The 22,058-nt window shown below is 37.9% G+C and overlaps 5 protein-coding genes across 6 annotated transcripts; 2 read left to right on the plus strand and 3 right to left on the minus strand.

Moving 5' to 3' along the window:
- Positions 1-107: 107 nt before the first annotated feature.
- LOC107043956 (non-lysosomal glucosylceramidase) lies at positions 108-10,831 on the minus strand. The gene is made up of 14 exons (XM_015265712.2): positions 10,386-10,831; positions 8,199-8,287; positions 7,880-8,060; positions 7,533-7,810; positions 5,906-6,136; positions 5,703-5,832; positions 5,315-5,560; positions 3,491-3,735; positions 3,233-3,387; positions 2,992-3,095; positions 2,773-2,915; positions 2,583-2,689; positions 1,044-1,235; positions 108-964 (listed from the first exon to the last, which is right to left on the minus strand). The coding sequence occupies exons 1-14, from the start codon at positions 10,535-10,537 to the stop codon at positions 755-757; spliced, it is 2,463 nt and encodes an 820-aa protein (XP_015121198.1). The 5' UTR covers positions 10,538-10,831; the 3' UTR covers positions 108-754.
- LOC107044287 (peroxisomal membrane protein 11B) lies at positions 10,468-12,279 on the plus strand. Its single transcript, XM_015266134.2, has 3 exons — positions 10,468-11,167; positions 11,238-11,353; positions 11,659-12,279. The coding sequence occupies exons 1-3, from the start codon at positions 11,106-11,108 to the stop codon at positions 12,177-12,179; spliced, it is 699 nt and encodes a 232-aa protein (XP_015121620.1). The 5' UTR covers positions 10,468-11,105; the 3' UTR covers positions 12,180-12,279.
- Positions 12,215-13,658, minus strand: LOC107044165 (ciliogenesis and planar polarity effector 2). Of its 2 annotated transcripts, XM_015266046.1 has the most exons (4): positions 13,600-13,650; positions 13,408-13,509; positions 13,056-13,324; positions 12,215-12,635 (listed from the first exon to the last, which is right to left on the minus strand). In XM_015266046.1, exons 2-4 carry the CDS (start codon positions 13,505-13,507, stop codon positions 12,291-12,293), a joined length of 714 nt encoding a protein of 237 aa, XP_015121532.1. In that variant the 5' UTR covers positions 13,508-13,509; positions 13,600-13,650; the 3' UTR covers positions 12,215-12,290. The 2 variants fall into 2 exon arrangements, with proteins under 2 accessions (XP_015121532.1, XP_015121475.1); XM_015265989.1 differs by having other exon boundaries at positions 13,408-13,658.
- Positions 13,659-13,755: 97 nt separating this feature from the next.
- LOC107043881 lies at positions 13,756-18,352 on the plus strand. The gene is made up of 6 exons (XM_015265595.1): positions 13,756-14,292; positions 14,456-14,764; positions 15,291-15,934; positions 16,021-16,233; positions 16,450-16,770; positions 16,853-18,352. The coding sequence occupies exons 1-6, from the start codon at positions 14,166-14,168 to the stop codon at positions 18,101-18,103; spliced, it is 2,865 nt and encodes a 954-aa protein (XP_015121081.1). The 5' UTR covers positions 13,756-14,165; the 3' UTR covers positions 18,104-18,352.
- A 10-nt stretch (positions 18,353-18,362) lies between these two features.
- On the minus strand, positions 18,363-20,700 carry LOC107044087. The gene is made up of 2 exons (XM_015265870.2): positions 20,472-20,700; positions 18,363-20,397 (listed from the first exon to the last, which is right to left on the minus strand). The coding sequence occupies exon 2, from the start codon at positions 20,389-20,391 to the stop codon at positions 19,345-19,347; it is 1,047 nt and encodes a 348-aa protein (XP_015121356.1). The 5' UTR covers positions 20,392-20,397; positions 20,472-20,700; the 3' UTR covers positions 18,363-19,344.
- Positions 20,701-22,058: the final 1,358 nt, after the last annotated feature.

The raw sequence follows: 22,058 nt of genomic DNA on the forward strand, positions 1-22,058 counted from the left end.
TTGAGTTTCCACTCGAGTAATAGAAACCGTATCACATAACCGAATATCGAATGGTCAGGAATAAAGCGAGTTCATTGCTGTTGTAAATGGATGAAGGCATTGATCTATTTTAGAAATTTGTAAAATAAATTGAGTTTTATTGAATTACAAAATCGTTCATTTTAATTGCAATACTGATATTCTATTCTATTCCTACGGGAGAAAAGTTAAGGGAAAATTGATTCGAAGATCACGAGTAGTTTTATATAATTCATCGAAAAATTCCTTTGTCTTCAGAGAATTTTACGTTTCCTCAAGTAAAAGAGTAACTCAAGTGGGAGTTAAATTACCTCTCGTCAAATATTAAAATTTTTCGCATGGGTTTTCCCTTTTATTCCCCAATTCCTGAGCGATAATAATTCTATAACTCACAGGAAAATTTGGCGCTTTGTAAGGGAAAAAGTATGTCGACCTATGTAATCTTTGGCGTAACTTTTGATAGAATTCTACACACACTGCGCTATTTCAGAACAAATTAGACGACAGTGATAAATTTTTTAGGAGCAAACAGAAAAAATTTACCATTTCTTTGCCTTGCATTCTTTCTCTTGATATGAAGTAAAAAAGACCTAGAACCGAATTCTACTGTCCAATTATCAGAGTTTTCTAGTAATTTTTCCTCAACCTTCTCCGTATTTTCCGTGTACAATGTAGAATCCCTATATTTACTGAAAATCGATGGTTGGAGCTACAAAGCGTCCATGGAATCGTGCATTCAATTGGGCAGCTGCTCTTTGTCGTTTATTTTCTTTCTCATGGTCCATGCGTGTTGAATAGCCCAAATCGCCAAAGGTCTCATGTAACCAATCGCCCGATAATAATTATTCTCGAACAGGGCTTCGGGCGTCTCAAAACCCATTCCAATGTTCTCATAAACAGTACGATATACCCCTTCAGCAGTACGAAAACCCTCATCAACCATACCCTGTAATGAACCCATAACAGTGGCAATGAATTTCACTGATTAGTTTTCTTCATTCTTTGATTATAATGTGACGTAGTACCTGATGAATCATCAATGCGGCGAGCCCATAGGTAACGCCAACCCACATCTCCTCGCTCATTATTGTCATGTAATCTATGGATCCCGTTGGGAGAAAACCATTCACTGCACCTTGTTTGCCATCCTTGTATTTCATCACATTATTCGTAAATATTGCGTGCAAAGCGGAATTCACATTCTCCTCGGGGAAAACCTGAATGAAAGGGATCATAATTTTGTGGAGCTCGAGGAGGCCCAAGCCCTTCCACAACTTTTTCCCCATTCAAGCCCAATTCTTCATGTTGCCGCAGAGTTTATCATAATTTTCTCATCAAAAGTTTTTGAAATCTGTACCACGTGTTGATTTCTAATTTAAAACCGTTAGGAAATACTTGAAACATCGGAGAAGAATTAACCTAGTCTACTTTTTGAGGAAGATCCATACGATAATTTGAAAGTTGCTGTCATTAAAAATTGAGATCTTTTCTCATGAATGATTGATGACCTATAACTCATCTACTCTCGACATAATTTTCTCAATTATGTAATCAATTCATTTATATTCAGAAATCCTCTTTCTATTACTTCACAGTAAACTAAAAAATTGGAAAGAAAAAATTTATATTTTTCAAATTTTAATTTGGATGAGGGGGATTCTGTGGATGCATTTTTTTACATTTTCTTCTGGTATTTTAATTGAAACACTGGGTAATGCGAGATGTTTAGAATTTATACGACGATCAGTACGTATTTGTAAATGGTCTAAAAAGTTGAAAAAAAATAGTTTACTTTTGAGGAAAATTCATGAAATTATGAGAAAGTTACCGGCGTCGAAAATTGAAACCGTTTTTCATGAATAATTGATGACCAATAAATTTTCTAACATAATAGACATCAATTTTTCCAAATTTAAACCAAATTTCCGAAGGTTTAAACAATTTCCAGTATTTATTTGTCAGACCGGAATATTCGAAAAAAAAACGATGTTGTAAAATTTAATCACGATGATTATTCAGCCTCATGATGTCGTTCAAATTTTTCTCATGCAATTAAATTGAATATTAAAACAATTCGAGGGGAATTAAGCGACGATTATACCGTTCCAAAAAATTATTGGAAAGTTGCTGTCATATAAAGGTAATAAACTGGAGAATAACAGAATAATAATGAATAAATTATTAATTGAATCATGAATGAACAAAAGCATAATTGATGAACGATAAATCTTCTGCGCTCGAAATGATCTCGTCAAGTCCGCAAAATTTTTTTTGTAATGCGAAATGTTCCCGAGATCGATCCCACCATTAAAGAAATGAAGTTTCCGGATGTTTACGCAATTTTCACTGTTTATTTATCCGACGGAAATGTTTAAAGAAAAACTCATACGTAGCAAGCGTGATTCGGACGATCCTAACGACATAAAACTCTCCCCTGATTACTTTCCCGCAACTTCATTAAACCATTTGATTATTGAAAACCTCAGAGCCTACAGTGTGGTCAGTGCAAAACTCTATAGATCCCTCGAATAACCCCAATAAATACTGCCTGAATACTTCCTTACATCATGGTCAAAGCCGCAGGCTCGCAAATACCACTGGCCACAAAGTTGATCACTCATAATGGCTTTCCGATGATCCGATTTGCAACTATCAAAGTTGTAATAAGTACCTGCAATTAACAATACATTTCCCCCTGTACTATACAAGAAACAACTTCCCAGTGAGAAAATTTAATATTAATATAAAGCTAACCATTCCACAGTTTCTCCTGAAAAGCAAGTTTGCCCTTTTCCAATACTTCGGAGTACTTCGCAGCGCTTTCGTTATCCCCGACAAGTTTTCCTATTTGAACAGCGCACCGCAGAGATGCTAACCACAAGCTACCGCAATATGCACTGAGAGAGAAGGATAGTAATATTATTTTATCAGTAATTAAATTTACGCTCTGTTAGTATTTTCATTATAGGTTACCTGGGTCCCGTCATCACCCAACTATCGTAAGTTTGATCGGGGAAGCCGGAATTTTCTATGAGTCCATCGTTATCTCTATCCCAAGCCAAACTGCGGCCCAAAATCTGTGTTTACAAACCAAACAATTGCAATAAAATTTAAAAGTGACTCTCTTAAGAGAAAAACGACACTCCTGCCTCATGAATAGTAATGATTGGCCGTAATAATCATTACTCAACATTTAAATATACACGATAAGTACCTCTTTGATACTCGGCCAAAAGTCCCGGAGATACTGTACATCACCAAATAGACAGTAATCTCGGTAACAACTGAGAACGAATTTCGGATTCAGGTCTTTCCAGGCGGATACGTCGTGAATGGGATATGCATTTATCATTTGAAATGGCTCCTCCTCTGTTCGTTGAGTTCGATAAAAATCCATGATCATCAATTTTTTTACCGTGTTATAAAGGGCGAAGAAAAAACGTAGATGGAGGGGTGCGAGAATTTTACTTACCGGGATCTCCAACATCGTGTGGTACAGAGCCTTTCAATTTCCTTACGTGCCTGGAGCCATCATAGAGTGACGATCTTTCACGATTATCTTCCATTTGAATAGTATCTCGAATTTCGTATTGTACGCTAGCTTGCAAATGTGGCCACAATTGTGCCAAGGCGAATGCAGCATAAAAATGTACATCATAGGTATTATACATCCTATATTCATGGCCCTCGAGATATGCAAATTGGCCGTATTCTCTCCTATAAGAAAGCACTCACTTTAGAGGACGCTTAGTAATACTTCATTCGTAAAATGTAACAAGTATTGCTAATTACTGGTTCATTTATTCCAAACGAGATTCGTTAACTCTTGGTATTTGGTATAAACGGATTTGGTATAAACTTCAAAAAAAAACAATCATGAAATATAAAATTAAAATCTAATTTAAACTGAAAACATTCAGAAAGGAGGAACAGTCCGGAATAATTGAAGGCTAATTCGACCTTAATTCAGTGAAAGTGTCAGGTGATATATTTAAAATAACAAGGAAATTCAAAAATGAGTCGACTAATTTTAGAACAGGAAAGTTGACGAATAGAATTTAGCAATCCGGGTATTCCTAATTCAAGAAACCTAAAGTTATAAAAATAGGATAAATTTGAAGTATTAGAAATTTCATTGTTTTACTGGATCACTTGTCCACAGATACTTGATAGTAAACTTGCATATTTTCTTGCTTTTTTCATTTTATAATAGTACATTTCGGCCTAATGGCGAAATATACTATCTAGTCACAACGCGCAACGTCCGTGGAGCACTGCCTTATGGCCGGAATGACAAAAAATAATTCAAGGGAACTAAAGAAAAAATTATATTCACGAGTTGAAAATATATATTTTTTAAGAGTTTTAAGGATAAAAGGGAGATGACGGGCTAACGGCTTTGAAGAGCTTTGAAAGACAGTAGTTGTCAATATTCAGGCTCATCGATACACGTACTCAGAGCCCCCATCGTCTGCGTAAAATAATTCATTGAATATAACACTCTTGATCTATACTTTGGCAAGTCATTATCATACAAGATTATTTTGTTGCCAGTTATGGATTTCCAATTCGCATGCCTCGTAATTATTCAATGCCTGGGAACAGATTTCGGGCGAAACTGTACCGTCTGATGTGTCAGATGGAATTCTTAGGAGAATATTTATAACAGCACTCGGATTATATCGGAGTTCTCACGGCTTAATGAACATATTGTGAAAATCAAGCTGCAAGCATATTTGATATCTCGTATCTATAACTCTACATGATAAATGCTTTTGCTGTTCTCTGAAAAATTCTCGTAATGTCCCCGCAAAATGTATCTTTGGCCTGTCCCCGGATAGAGTAAACTCAATCTCCCGCGTTTCATCAACTTTAATATTTAATTCCCCCATTAATAAATTATTATTCCGTCAGCTTTTATACGTTGATCATATAAATGTCTCCAATTTTCATGTCTCCTAATTATTGAATATATCTGGTAAGAGATTTCTGAAGCAACTGTATCGTCTGATTTATCGAGTAGAATTTTTAGGAAAATATTTATAACTGCACTCGCATCATCTCCGAGTACCCACGGGTTAATGAACATTACGAGAATCGGGCTATATGCATGTTTGAAGGATTTGTAACTCTCCATGATAAATGCTTTTTCCTTCACTTGAATATTTAATCCCCCATTAATAAATTGTTTCCACCCATTTTCATACGCTGTTCATATAAACAGTTCTCGCAACATGGTGTTATACCAAAAAATGATAACAGAGAAATATGCAAGTTGTTCATTCTTGTACATTACCGTATATCCTGGAATTCCAAATTATCAGGTTCATCGGTACGCAGCCATACGGAGCCTCCATCAGCTACGTAATATAATTCGTTGAATAGAGCACTCTTGTACCACTCTGGCAAGTCATTATCATTCAAAATCATTTTTTGCCAGTTATGGATTTCCAATTCCCATGTCTCGTAATTATTCAATGCGTGGTGGCAGATTTCTGGCGCAACTGTGCCATCTGATGAACTGAAATATTTAGTGTAATACCTGGAACACCGTTTTTCGGGTTGAATTTTTGGGTCGATATTCATAACAGTACTCGGATTATTTCCAGCAACAACGGTTTCATGAACATCATGAGAAACAGGCGGTATATGTATTTGATGTATTTATAATGTTTTGCCATCACCTCAAATATTCTCGTGATTTCCCCGCAAAATGTATCTTTGGCATGTCCCAGGATAAAGTGAACTCAATCTCCCGTGTTTCGTCAGCTTTGACCCGAGTAGAAGCACAAACCCCACAGGCAATATCCTTTACTATATCGAATTCAATAAAATTAGATAATATGATAGAACTGCCCTTCCGTACTGTCTGTCAAAAAAAAATTACATGTCTTTGGGGATTGCCTCCTTGGCTCAGCATCAAGTTTACCAGTCCATTCGAGTGACTTCCAAAACTCCATTCCATCGCCTAGTGGATCAAATTTCAGAGTCCTCGAAATGTCAACATTTTCCCTTGCTCTTGAACCTATTGCGTACGTGCATGGCATTTCCTTCAATTTCTGGTGTATCATCACACCGGAGGTGCTTTTGTATTCGAAACACTCGTTCCATTTTTCACCTATCGAAGGATTGCATTTACCGGGGGGGTATCGAATTTAGTGGGAGTCAAATTGCGTGATAGAGTTATGCAGGAGGTGAAAAATCATGTGACTTTTGTGGGAATGTGCAGGGAAAAAATGCACAAGGAGAAAAAATTCTGGTGTTTAGTAGCTGTCTCTGGATTTCAACACTACGTGGTACTGAAATAACATTCAAATGACTTTCAAAATTGTTTTCAGCTAATGGGATTTCCATTTTACACTTCTCTACTGAATAATTGATGCTGTAAAATTTATACCACTGCCATTACTCATTGGTGGTATCATCATTACCCGATAACGAGGTAGCAAAAATATCTTCAGCTCCATTATTAATTATACAGCGCAATTCGAATTGTATTTTTTCTCAGTGAAATATAATGCTCTTATCGATTTATGCCGCCCTCAATCAAACGAATAGCGAGTTTTCGTTAAAAATACACACTGAAAACTAAAAAACATTTTGTCTCTCTCCCTGACACCCAAAATTTACCCAAAAATATAAAATTGAAAATAAAAAAATTTTTTTGCGGGTCATGGAATTGAGTAAAATTGAAAAACTTCTAGTCTCCCCATATGAAAATTTTAAATGCACAAAACTGAAAAAATAATGAATACAACCAGCCAAATGAATAATGAATGTATGTCCACAAAGTCACGATTTTTCATTCTCATTTTCAGTGTTTGTCGTTCTCACACACTGCGAGAACAAATTAGCTCTACCGAAAAACTATATGTACCACGTGAGAATATTTAATAGAGTAGAACAGATTTACTTGCGGACAATCGACCAACATAGAAGGGAATTTAATATTTTTCAGCAAAATTGAATTATTCTCATGACCATCAGAAATATTCCTAGAGGAATTCCACCTCGGAGAACTCCATAGGATTATACCATATGAAGAATACACCGACGAGGAAAGAATATTTTTCCCTAAAAAAAAATTGACTCCTCGAAATTATTTAGTTTTGCCAAAGCCGCAGTTTTCGACACGAAAATTGTAGTGTCCTCTTGAAATTATCATTTGTTTCATGGAAATTATCGTGTTTTGGTGGAAACTTTCATTTCTGTCCACAAGTAAATTGATTGAACACGACAGAAGCTCTCTTCATGAGAGCATATAACTTTTTGGTAAAAAACCAATGTCTGAATTTCAAACATGAATAAACATGAATTATTCAAACATGAATTATTTTTGTCTGAATTTTAAACATGATGTTTAGGCACCTGTTCGTCTGAAATTCAGGCAAATTTTCATTTTATGCGAACGTTTTTTAGTGTCTGAAAAATGTCTACAACATGCCGTACACTTCAGACATTCGTTTTTGCTGTGCATGAAGTTTTTTTCCTCAATATTGCTAGACTAATCGTACCTGACATTGCCTTGCCCCCAACTCCACTCTGGAACGTGAACGTCACACTGACATCCAAATCTCGCCCAGACAAGTTAATTATTTCCCATACAAAGACGGCACAGGGCAGTGAACTGTCTTTATAGTTATGGGGAATGACTGGCGATATTTGTCGACAGATAAGCTTCACCCTCGGCTCGTCAATATCAAACTCAGTCCATGATCGTGGATAAAGCGCCGTGTAATTCGCCTTCTTACCATCGAAACCCCACTTCCATGCTGACAGATATTTCGATTTCCTAGTCGTTAAGAGATTATTTTAATCAAGTGACAGTCACCCCTCGAGAAGACTCGATTCATGTGCTTACGGATAGGGCGATAGAACTTGATTATAAACGGTGTTTCCCTCAGTATCACGTATTGTCACTATAAATTGATTGCCCTGTACGGTGTAGTGCCGATAAACACCCGGTATCAGAGAGTATCGACAAAATTCACCCTTAAACCCTCGACCAATGGTTCCACCTCCAATGCCACCAATTGGCGCTCCTTTTCGTTGAACGTAACACATAATTCAATTAATTAGTGATTCAAAGTGCTACATCAAACTTGGTGTTAATCAAATCCACCTTAATTGATGGAGTCATTAACTGTAGTGTTGTCAATAATAGGCGTTTCATAACGAACCATAAATTTGTTGGCCCTGCAGCGGGTTTATGTAGTCCATCAACGGCAAACGGCCTTTCCAGCGGATTTGTGCATAATAAAAAAGATATCTGAAAAGTTTTTATTCGAGTTCAATTTTTTACTGTCTATTTCATTACTGTTATTTCAAGCGACATTCAATACAATACACGGACAAGTGGGTCAATCACTGGCGAATGCTGGTGAACAGATGACGTTGAAATCTCGTGGAAAATGGAATGAAACCCGTTGAAATATCGTAAATACAATGAAATTGCATGAAATCCCAGAAGTTTTGCGAAGAAATTCAAGAATTTCGAGAAGTCTTTCGAATTCAGTGTGAAATTTCCCCAGAAGAACGGGACAACTCACATAATCGTACGGTGATTTGGCGAAGCGCTTATTTTGGAAATTTTTACGGAAATTGAGAAAAAACTGCGAAATAAAAGATGAATATTCCCTCATAATACCACGAGTTCTTCTGCTTTGTGGGCCTAATAATGCGATAACATTTCACCGTGTATTTGTAATCCTTTCTAAAAAAAGCATTGGCAATATCTCGAGTCGAAAATGAGAACTCGAATACGGAGGATATCTCGAACGAATTGAGAATGTCAGGCGCTTTTCATTAAGCCCGTCTAACAAACAAGAGAGAATTGAATACCATTCTGTGAAACATGAATAACCGAATCAATTGTGCAAACCATTTAGGTCAGAGGAAAATAGAATTATTCTACTTTCTTAATATTGGATTTGCTAAGGTTTCTTCGAACAAAATTGATTTAAATTCATAGCTAGAATTCTGAGATTATCTCACATTTTTGGCGTTAAGTATAGGAGAATCTGAATGCAATATACTCTAGTAAAAATTTTATGGCGCAAAAACGTCGCGCGCGACATTCAATGTTATAGGTATAGGCACTTTGGCGCAATGTCGCAGAATTTCGATCAATTTCTACTGAGGTAGTGAAAATGATGATCGTTTTTTTCACTTTGAACAGATAATACTCTAAGCACGGAATTATATTGATGAGGTGAACAACAGATGAATGGAATAACCTTGTGAACTAACTAAAAAATTATGAGAGTGTGTACGCGCACTTTTACCCGACACAGATTCAGACTGTAAAGTGCGTTCTAGAAGGCATTAAATTGTCATTATGATTAAAATCTTATTCAGTGAACATAGAAATCAGAACCCGAGCAGATCCTCTATTGTAACATGAAAATTTAACAGCTGAAAAGTCGGGACATATGATTCTCCTCTGTCGTATTGCAGTTTGCAACGAGAATGATTGTATAGGGGAGGGTAGGGTAAAATGGACACTTGAGACTTTTTAAAAATTATTCATAACTCAGAAACAAATGTATCAACAGAGCTCAGTCTAGGCTCATCACAAAGGGAAAGAATTGTCCTTTGTATTGAAAAAAAAAATGATTAAATTTCATTAACATTTCAACCCGTCACTAATATTTTTAAAAAAGTGAAAAGCGTCCATTTTACCCCAATCTCCCCTACGTATTTTCTTGAAGGTAAGTAAAGCGTGTTCTGGAAGGAATTCAATTGTAATTATGATAAAAATCTTATTCAGTGAACATAGAAATTAGAACACGAGCAAATCGTTTATTGTAACATGAAAATTTAACATCTGATAAATTGGGACATATGATTCTCATCGGTTGCATCGAATATGACAGGAAAAAGGGCATAATGAATGGCATCAACACCCCAGCCGCTTGCGGCCGGGGTGGCGCTAACATTTATTAATGGAAATACGTCACATGACGGCTGTCATCCCCACCACGACAACTGTCACAATTTACCGCGAAAAAATGATAATCATGGCGGTCAGTAAAATGACCGTCATTTTGGTCACACGACGCGATATGAAAAATGCCCGTCATTTTGCATTTCTAGTAACCCAATAATAAACAAAAAAAACACGAAAAATTGAAAAAAAAACGCACCAAAAGATGGTAAGTGGCACCTTTTATCTGCTATCCCATGAATCGGTATTTCATTCTGGTATTGCCGTAACGGGAAATACGAGCATATCGTACCCTAGAATATTACCCAGCGATTTCTACCGTACCAACGTGCAAGTGACAGGTGCAAACGATAACAGTACCGGTAAACTAAGTTTCTTATACCATGAGAATAATTTCGGTAAATAATGGGTACGTTCTCACCGAATCCCCAGGGGAATTAATGGCAGCAATTGGTGCAATTTCGGTTTCAGATTCTGCGACCATTTCTCCGGATATTTGTGATCCAATCGTACCTTGAAGCCGTATTTTGGTACTTGTTTCCGGGCCACTGTCTCACGCTCCGATTCGTTCATTATCGGTTATTTTTTTGTTTTTGGATTAATTGAAACCACACTGGGCATGGACTGGGAATTATGAGGGTGCACTGTGGCGCATAAAATTACGCGTTGACACTTGACACTCGATTGCTCCAAACTGTATGCGATGGGGAATATAATCGCTCATACGATCAGCTGGCGGTGTGTACTGACCGTCCATTCACTCTCCGACTGTACACAATGCATTTGTCACTCGGCGTTGTTATTCTCAACAACGCAGACGCGATGGCGCTACTGGAGTAGATTTTTCAACGAGATCGCCAAGTTGGACGTTCAACGCCGACGATATTATTGTTTGAATAGTTGTAAATTGGAGTCCTTAAGGAACGAGACCGGTTGGTCGAGACACCCTGGGGTGGATTCATCAATCTCCCATATCTTCACATGCTCAAGTGTCTCGAGGTCACCTGCTCACGTGGGGGTTCACATGATCGAGGTGTAAAACAAAAATACACTTTTTCCGTCTGACATAAAGGAGACTGTCCAGGAATCAAAGGTCGGGAGGCAAAGTTCATATGCAGCTGCATTGCTCCGGGAAAACGTGATGAACATGGATCTATTGATTAAAGTTAATAGTCAGACTACTGGCAGGGATAAAATTGCCAGGTTAGTTCAATGTGCAATTAAGTTTCATGAAATGGAAATTCTTCAAGGATATTGATAATTCGTATTACAGGTTTTTCCAGTATGGGAGTCGAGCTGGGTGGTATCTCCTGCAGAATGGTGAAACTACCAGGAATTCAGTGGATGTGTTGAAGAGCCTGGAGTACACATTCAGTTCGTTCAGAAAATGTAAGACTTTTTATCAATCTTGCTGTTTATCTTCATGCTCATCAATATTCAGTTGCGATCGAGGCAAAAATTAGAGAAATAATCTGACAACGTTCGTTAAAGTTGTATAAAGCCAACTTAAATTTTGAAGACGAAAATATGAAATGAATTCTAAAGGGAAGATGATATGACTAAAAACATTGATTGAGTTTGTGATCAATTGGAGTCTAGTATTATTGATAACCATTAGTTCAGAAGTGGCAAAATGATACAGTCTTATGAGGAAATAACTATTTTTAATGGTTCAAATTAAAACTGGATTTCAGTGTTACGTTTTGGGAGATGTCTGGACAGTCTTTACTCCGCCCTCTCAACGGTCAAAGATCCAGACTTAGTTATAAGGTTTACAGTCACATTCTCGAGAATAACCAATGGATTGTTTCTGTTGGCTGATCATATGATATGGATCGGTCGGGCAGGATTATTTCGGATTAACCTAGAAAAGTGGACAACAATTGCCAACAAGTATTGGCTATTTACTGTTGTAATGAATTTAGTCAGGGATCTGTACGAAATTATTCAAATGATTGAACAGAACAGCCTGGGCCACAGCACCAAAATAAATTTATCCGCCGAAAAATTCTTGTCCAGAACTTCGAGTTGTTTCAAGAGTCATAAGGGGATAATTTTGGATACACTCAAAAATGGATGTGATTTCTTCATTCCGATGACAGCGTTGGGGTACACTAAACTCAGTCCAGGCACTATTGGCCTGTTGGGATTGATTTCATCGGTTGTTGGTCTGTACTGTTTAGTTGACCCACTAGCTAAGCTGACCCCTGCGTGATTGATCAGGATAATTGAGTATAAGTCGTTGAATCGTGAATTTGATACTGTTCATTTTATTGTTTATATAAAAATAAAAAAACTGTTCGACAATTGAACTTCATTTGTCGTGTCATACTTGAATAATTTGTTTAGTAATAAACTCTTGATCTCTATTCCACAGTGATTTACAGAGTGAATTCAACTGATAAGCAACGTCGAATATCTCTGGTCTTGCTGAGGACTTATTGACATCTATCTTTATTACCTTCATCTTCCATTTGCTTTCGAATTCTTTGATTTGAATGTCAGTTACTGGCAATGTTGACCAGGGTTTGTATCTCGTTCCAATGACAATTTTAGCTGGTCTATCTTGAATACTGTTCATGGAATTCATGAGGTAGGGAATGTCGGTGAAGCTTGTGGGATCTTCGAAGGAAAATACTGAGCAGATGGCGTCCACTTTGTCTTTACATGCCTAAAAACATTTCACAATTAGTATTTCAATTGACTATGGGGTAATAAGTGAATTTCTTAGAAAATTCTATTGGATTTCTATTGAACTTTCCACTGGTTTCTGACCAATTCTATTGAACACTTTTGTGTGTTTTTTATCAACAGAAATATTCAATGAAAAATATTCTATACAATTTATTCTGAGATATTTCTTGGGCTCAAATTCATGTCGATGAACTGCTACTGATTTTTTCTGAATGTGAGTTTTTTTTAGAGTTTTTTTTTCATGGAAGTGATAAGTAATGAGGTAAGAAGGGCATTTTAATTCTCCCTGAAAATATAAAAAAACTCATTAAAATCCTCATAAAACGGTATACTTTTTTCTACGAAAAAAATTTCCGTATTCAGTGCCATTTTATCCCCCTGTCATTGAGGTACTCACAGGTAAAACGTGATTATATTTTTTAATACTGCTCTCCGACGTATCCCAAAAATGCAATTTGAACAGAACCACTTTATCCCAAATCTTCACAGGCCAGTAGACAGTTGTCTTTCGAATTCCCCCAATCTCTGAAGTTACATGTTCACTCCCAACAATGCCCAAGAATCTAGCAACCACCGAGGTTTTCCCAACACCTGGCCTCCCAATCATGAAAATTTTATAAGTCACTTCCTCAATGGACGAAGGTAAAGCTGGTCTCTCCAGAATTCCTTAAAAGAAAACAAAAAAATAAAAAAAAATGAAACAATGAGCATCATCGGAGGATTTATTGGCCCTTGCAGCTAAAAATTACCATAGAAGCGCCTTTTTTTAATCGAGTGATCGTAAAAATGGTGTAGCAATGACTCTCCCTCAGGTGAGCTCAGCCAATTCATGTTAACAGGTCCACTCATGACTACAAATATTTATTCTACAAGTCAGACTTACTCATGACTTACTCAAGCACGTGACCCCATCCCCCCCGCTTATAGTCATTTGAAATTACCGTTTGTTTACTTTTCACTCAAGCGGTGACATATCTATCGACGAAACATTGTCACACGGTGCCTGTTGGGGGGGCGGGAGGGAGGGAGGGGATTGTTTGGACAATCTCATAAGGTGGTTAAAAAGGTCTCGGTATTGGAGATATCTTCAGGAAATGTCTTACCAGTCGACATGTTTAGTGCCGCGGCACGGTGAAAGATGGCGGGATTATTCTCATTTTTTTTATTCCCCGAAGTTTATTTCGAAGTTTACCATTTTTACAACTGCTCAACTGATGGCACTTCAGTATGTGGTGAAGCCGCGTTTGTCTTGCCTCGTGTTTTACACGATGATTCGAGAATAAAACACTGTATTTATTGAACTCGTATTTATGATTGGCGTGATAACACTCCACAGGCGGTGTACAGTGCGTTCAATAAATCATCAGACTACTCAGTTTATCCGGCGGATAATTGAAGTAAATTGAAGTTGCAATTGCACTTCTGGATATTTCCAAAGGGTGATGTTTCGCATGAGATCCTCCAATGTAATCGTATTTACCTGTCATTAGAGATAATTATAAACACTATGTCAACACAAAGAGACGACGAGAAATTGTTAAAAGTTCTGAGGCTATTTTTACTGCCGGATTACAATGTCGTGTCAACCACGTATTTAGATCTGTTGTTAACGCACATCTCGAATCAACAGAAATGTAAGTTTGAGTTGTACTTTCAGCGGAATGATATGAAAATCGTTTGACCCATGTTGGGGGGCTTTATAACCTCAAAGACCCGCCAGCATTAGCTTCTGCATGACCTTTTGTCGTTTAAATAATATAATTTAGGCGTCAATCTCATGAAAACGTGAATTATTAGGCGATCAAGACAGCAACGATCGTCGAACTTTGTTAAAAAAATGGATTGTTGAGGCTCTGGAGGTCTGGAGCAGTGGAGAAGTTAAACCTTGCCAAGCTGTAACTGTCTTCACCATCAAACTCATTGGGATACTTTCGCAGGATGAAAATGATTTTGATTATCTTGAGAGTGGAAATGTCTTTGAAAAACTGTCAGCAATTTTCCAGTTGCAGAAGAGTGATGTCTCAGCGTCTGTTAAAATGGCATACACGTCAATGCTGGTGGACGTTATCTCTCATAAAATTGGAAGACGTTGGGTGATATCAAAGGGTTTGTAAATAACAACAATTTTTAATTGAGGTAGGACAGGGTGAGGTAAAATCAATGCAATAAAATCGAAGCAAATTACCTTTGAAATCCTGAAAAAATACCTTGAATTTTACTCTGACAATTTTGAGTACCCCTCCCTTTTGATAGTTTTTTATCAATACAACAAGCCAATAGAATGTGTTAATAAGAGAAAATAAATTGAGAAAATACAAAGCATTGAAATTGAAGACTAAATAAACAGAATAGTAATGTAGAGAACTAAATAGTTCTTGACGAACTTTTTTTTAAGAAAGATATTTTCATCCTGAAAGGCCATCATCTCGTGTGAATGATCTGCTACTAGAGCCAGATATTTCGTTGTTATTGAAAACAAAACGATTATCCATGTTTGAAACTTTCAAATTCAAATGAAACAATGTTTTAAAATAACTGTTAACTTGAGATTTTTTTCGTTGAAACAAGACTTGTCTGAGAATCTGTGGCTACGAAATAATAAATTTTGAATTAATAAAAATTCGTGTTCCAGGCCTCTGGAGGGACATGGTAAAGTTCGCTCAATTGAACCACACAATGTACGTGACAAGAGAAAGCCATCGATTTATTCATACAGTACTTAATAAGGAATCTCAAAACAAAGAATTCTGCAAGGATGTGATTTTAGCAGTGTCCGAGCCACTGATCAAATATTCAGGGAACTCTCAGCTCCACGCAGCTCTAGAGGAACTCTACTTGGACCAAAATGCACTCCTCTGCACCACACTGGATTTAATAACGAGTATAATCGAAAACACAATGTTCACGGGTCTAGAGAATGAGATAGCAGACATGTTTGAGGAGCTCGTGGATCTGGAGGATCGTTTGAAGGCACTGACTGAGGCCTGTATAAGCACAAAGTTCCTCCAGCATATCCTCAAGCTGTGGGCCCTCATCTCCTTTCAAATAATCAAAATTGGAGCCAGAAAGGATGGACCACTGATTGATGAAGAAACGTGGGCAAAATTCAGTGAACGATTTTGCTATATTCAGACACTTTTGATTGAGAAGAAATATATTGTTGAGATTGTGGGACTCCAGAAGATGACCCTGCTGTACTGGAGGAAACTGAATGATATGAAAGAGATAAAGTCGTCCTTTGAACATCAATTCGAGTATCAAGCGATGACGCTGATGGTCAGTTCTCCCAGTTTTTTAATGAAATTATCAGGACTCTTTTTTGACATGAATTACCATTCAATTTTTAATGCTGGTTTCAACAGATAACACCTCTGGGGACAACCATGAGACACAATAATATGAAGCACGAGTTCTTCGAAATGTTCGTTGATAAATTATATGATGTCACATGCCAACCAGTCCAGAGGCTCAGCTATCTCATCAAAGACGTCATGTTGAGGGAGAGTTTACCAGTTGAACAGATTTGCAAATCCTCGATTGAGATGATTCTTGAAACTATTGATGTTATTGGGAGGGTGAGTGATCGAGGGCATTAAGTTTCCAATGAATTAACGTTCTCTAATTGTTGAGAATGGAGAGAATGAAACAAATGACACTCAGTTATCTTCACTCTGAAGACGTAATTTTTAATATTTAATTATTTGTTTTAATGGCAGGATTAAATTGAACTAACTCAACATTTAATTAATTCCATCAATTAATTTTCATAAATTTCTTATCTTAATTTTCAGGAGGTGGCTGTCATTGCCTTCCAAAGCATGTGTTACGTTCTTAAAAATTACATACCAAAGGAGAAAATCTGTTCAATTATGGAGAAGTCACATGCCCATGGTTTCCAAGAGTCCCCAAACGATAAAAAACGAAAACCCACACCCAACTCTATATTCAATGGAGACCCAGTTGTCGACAATCCTGTACTGCTGTCGACATTGCTCCACGGATTAGCAGTCCTCACACAAAAGTTTCAGTTCAAATGGCAGGACTGTGTTGAAACAATATGTCTCCTCGCACTAGCACAAGAGATCTTGAATCATACAGGAACTCTGCCAAGTGTAAGTAGTATATTAATTCCAAATCTTAATTAAAAAGTGATCATAAATAAATTGTTAACTGCTCTGAAATATGAAATTCCAGCTGTGTGTGAAGGCTCTCCAGCTCTGCAAACTCGCCATCCAGAACTTCATGCCCCCAAACCTAGCATTGCTGGTAGAATCAGACAGTGGCATGCGTGGAATTGGCCTGACCCTCTTCAAACGGTTGCACGACCCCAACTGGGAAGTTCGTGACAGTGTCTTGGAGGTCCTGATCACAATAGCAGCGATATCCGAGGATAAATACCCAGCATTCCAAGAACTCCTACTCACCAATGATTTCCTACCCCTGATCACTGATGTCGCCCTGATGGACGGTGAGAGCTACGTCCGAGCATCTGCAGTTAAATTCATCGCTACAACAATTAGAATAAATAAACTGTGGGATCACAGCCTGTCAAAAATGGATCTCCCAGAAAAATTCATAAATCTATTCAAAAAGGAGAGTGAGGCAATTGTGAGGAGAGAGGCTGTTGATTTGATAAAAGAACTCTACGTGTACAGAAAATGGCCAAAGTCTACTATTGATTTAATGAGTACTGCAATGACCGAGGCTGCAGTTCTGGATCTCCATTGGGAGGTCAAAGTGAATGCTCTCAATTTCTGGAAACACTTCATAAAGTCACACTTCACTGATCAGGGAATGCTGGACGGTTCCTTCCCAAATGTCACATTCTCCAAGGAGCACAGGAAGATAGTTACACTCAATGAAACTGAGATCAAACGTCGACTCAACAAGGCACTGGACGATGTGGCCAAGCACAGGTGTCTTGGGGTCCTCCTGGTCACTCTGGAGAACGACAGTGACTTCGAAGTCTCAAGATCTGCAGCTGATATCATAAAGAAACTCCAGATCTACATATTGAAGTACAAACTCAACGAGCCAGTTGTAGAGAACAGTAGATTGCCAAAGGACAGTGCTACGATCGATTCGTCGTACATAAAACCCCAGACACAGCCATCGACGTCCCAAACGAAGAGTTCACCAGAGAAACTGGCTGATATAATCGACGCAATTGTCAAGGAGAACGATGCAGAGCTACTGGCGTCGATCTATCAGAGCTCCATGAGAATGGACGCAGATGATGAGACCGTGAAAACGGCGACTCTGGAGAAATTGTCACAAGTAACGAGACAGAAATTCCTGAATGTAGTCAATAATATGGATGTCGATCATTACATCGAGGAGAAGCGACGCTGGCTGAAGGACTACACAGTCTGCTTTGACTCAGTACTCGAGGACATACTGACTGTGTACGAGCAGAATGGTGTCAACTCCATGGATTGCTACTAGAATCACATCCCATTGTTCACTATGGCCAATGAATGATAATAGCTTTTTTATTCATAGTATAGTTCAAGTAATGATCACTTTTTTATGGGTGCAGGAGTGCACAGTACGATCTAATACTTCCACTGTACACAGCCTATTTTTGCCAGAACGAGAGAGTATTTTTTCATAGCTATTGTGATGATTTTCATTCCCTCCAGAGAGGTCTGTTTGTATTTCAGTTATATTGTTGAATAAAGATCGAAAAAATGATCAGAGAAATTCTTATTTATTATCAAAATAACAAGTTGCTTCGCAGTTGGTGATACTTTTGCGCATGTCTTATGTAGTATTTCTTAATACTTAGAAATGGAGGAAGAAAAGAAAGTGGCTCAGTTATTCTTTTCGATGAAAAGTTAGAATATTATTGCGAAATTTCTTACTTATCAAAATAACAAAAACCTTGGTTCTTATCACATGAAGCCATGCTTCGCAGTGCATCCTTTACATATTTTTTAACGAATATAATCTTTATTGGATACAAAATGAGGAGATGATTGAATTTTCTTCATTTATTATAAAAATAACAAGTTACTCACTTGGAATTTTAATATGGCACTTTGCAGTATTGATTTTCACTATCCCCATACGTATTTTAATTTGAAAAATGAGAAAGAAAATGCCTGTAGTTATCTCAATGAATGAAAAATGTTGAAACAATTTTTGAAATTTTTCATTTACCATCAAAATAACAATTTTCTTAATTTTCAGATTTCAGTTTCAGATTGTGATCGCTTAGCTGGCATCACAATCTCAAACACTGCACTCCTCGTAATTTTTCTCTCAATACATAGAAATAAGAGGAGAAACGAAACCAGTTTAGTTATCTTATTGATAAAAAAATGAGAAAATCATTCAAAAAATTCTTATTTCGTATCAAAACCCCAAATTCTCTTCAATATTTTTCATACGTATCGATAAAAAATGAAGGTAGGACACTCGTCCCCTCATATTTTGAAAACCTCCGAAATAATATCAAAAATTCCGATTTATTATCAAAATAACAACTTGCTCATTCTCTTCCCATGGAATCACAGCGCGACTCTTCATACATCCCCCCACCCCTCTCAATACTTATTAATAAAAAATTAGAAAAAAAACAGATAACATTTCGTTATACTCCTTATCAAATATCTTTGAGCATCGTAATATCCTTACTACAGAACAATTAACTCTCGTAGAAAATCTAGTCAACAAAAAGTTACTCAACAATTATCAGGAGCCCCTGTCGGTCCGTTCGGCAGAGCTGACACAGGTACATCACCTTGCTGCGGTGCATTGCCATTCTCCTCGCCCTTCTTCTCCACAAAAACCAGTGGATTCCACTGGAAGCTGCCAGTCTCGGCGTCAAAGATCAGAGCATTCTCACAGTTCATTATATCTACTGGCACTGTTGGCGACTGAATTTTAATCGGTTGCACACTCTCCGCGAGCGTGACTCCCGTCAAAGTGTTAACAGTATTGAGTGAAACACTCTCCTCACCCTTTGATGCCCAAATGTTCAACGTCTCAATCCTTGAGTCCCCAGGCGCTGAAATCTTGGGCAGAATAGTCTGAACCTTTCTCCCAACATTTTCGATCTTCGGTTTTCTCGGTGGCTTCTGCACCTTCTGCTTGTTCTCCCTCTTGGCTGGACGTGGTCGATCCTTTCTCTCGTTCAGTCGTTTACGTTTTATCTTGGATTGACCGGCGCTTCCCTTCAACTTGGTGAGATCGTCGCACAGGCCATTAGCCGAGCTGATGAAGGCAGTGTGAGAGTCAGAGGGACTTGACACAGCATCAGTGAGAGAGCTCTCTCTTTGCTTGGCCAGTGAATTCAGGGACTTGATGATTGTTGGACGAGTGGCAGCTGTCAGGGGCAGCCTCAGTGGCATCTGCTTCCTTGGACTCTTCGTGCGAGCTCTCTGGGGGGCTGGAATCGTTTCTGAAACGCTGTCTGCCCTTTTCAGCGAGAGCTGCTCGGCTTGTCTGGGGGGACTGGGGCAGAATGTCTTGAAATTCTCCTCCAGATTCTTCCCTTTGCTGGAGAATAATTGGGTGCAGAAGGGGTAAAAATAGCAGACTTCGGACGGTGGCTTGGCGTCCAGGGACTGGAAGTAATGCTTGTGGTAGAGGAAACTCTGAAGGGTCAGGATTGAGAGCGATAGCTCCTCCGATGTGTGGTGTGTCGATTGGTGATTGTGCAAGGCACAGAGACTCGAGGTCTCCGTGTCACAGACGATGCATCGGAAGCTCAGCCTTGAGGGGTCCATTTTCGTCTGCCAAATCCCATATTTTGGGGTGAGTAGGGGGCAAGGGAGGAGAACGTGCGTGCGGGCAAACAAAAACTCACCTTGGTCGGTCGATCGGTCTCTCCGTCTTGAGCTCCGCGTGTTCAGTGTCGGAAAAAGTGGCGGTCGAAAAAATCAGGGGGGAGTGCTAATTTAGTTGGTTCCTTTGGGAAATTATTTGTCAACTGCCTCGAGTCTCAGGTTAGAATTCGACGGGGCTGAGCCGATGTTGATAGGGCCGAGGACAAATGTGTTTTGTTTTCCTTCAAATGTTTGGGTGTTCGAAGAAGCCGCGAAATACGATATTCTTCGGGGGTTTAGTGATGATGAGGGAAGGGAGATGGCGCAGATATCGGGTTCGGGACTCTCGGTGTTTGGGAGTGGAGGTCATTGCTATTTACTCATTTTAAAAAAATCATTGATTAATGGCTCAATATTGAATTACTTTTGAATTAATGCCGATTGGTTCGACTCAGCGGTGGATTGGGGCTTCTATTTGCGACGGTTTGGTGATTTATAGAACTAATTGAGTGAAATGTACATTCGTGAAATAGTTATTTAGAGAACACTGTTGCGAATTTTTTGAAATTTGAATAACAGGGGCACGTGATCTTTACATTTTGAGAATTTCAATTCACTTTGGGATGAACTCGTTTCAAAACTCATCGGGAGAAAATTAAATACATTTGTATTTTCATTAGAGAATTATTCTCACTTCAGAAGAACAGCTTCTTAAATTTTTTCAATTCTCAATCATTTTTAATAATATATGAACTCCAAAATTAGAATATCATTGAATATTGAAGTAATTAATTCATACTTCAATAACAATATTATAGAAATTTAGGATATTATGATTATTTGAAGAATTGAGTGCCTAAACTACAGATATGTAAAAAATTCTGGGTGAATTTTACCTTTGAGTCCACAATAAACGGACTGAAAATAAGTCCACAGCATTTTTAATTGTGGATGCTCGGAATATATTAATTCCGCCATGGTGTCAACCAAAAAATGGTCATTATCATGTGAAAAATGACATTTCAGTCCGCACCAAATTAAACTCAATGCTGAAGGTGAATTGAACTCCTGGAAAGACTTGATTTTAAGACCAAAATATTTTACCCTGGAGACATTAACACCGATTTTTACTGCGTGCTTATCCTATTTTATTATTTACAGAAGAGCGCTAAAATTGTTTCGAAGTTTAAATAACTCACACGTGTGCATTTTCAATGTTGCAAATTTGAATTCAATTTGAGAAGAAATCATTCACCAAATTTTGAATCCATCGTCGAACTCATTGTGAAATAGTATATTTCGTAACGAGTGCAAAAAAGTGTTTTTTGGCTCGTGGGAGGTTTATATCACGAGCCGAAGGCGAGTGATATAATCCCACGAGCTAAAAAACATTTTTTCACGAGTTACGAACAATATTTTTCATCACAATGTGGCAGAAATTGGACTTTTAGGCACGCGGAGCGTGCCGAAAAGTTCACTTTTCGTCACAGCGTGATGAAAATTAGACATAACATTTATTTGAATGCGCGATAGATCGAGAATGGAGAAATATTGACCGGCTTGCCTGGACTTTTCAAATTCTCAATAATTTTCATTCAAATGCGAACTAATACTTCAACAACAACATC

The sequence above is a fragment of the Diachasma alloeum genome, unplaced genomic scaffold (assembly GCF_001412515.2).
Source record: "Diachasma alloeum isolate Michigan unplaced genomic scaffold, Dall2.0 Dall_scaffold_00176, whole genome shotgun sequence".
Lineage (NCBI taxonomy): Eukaryota > Metazoa > Arthropoda > Insecta > Hymenoptera > Braconidae > Diachasma > Diachasma alloeum.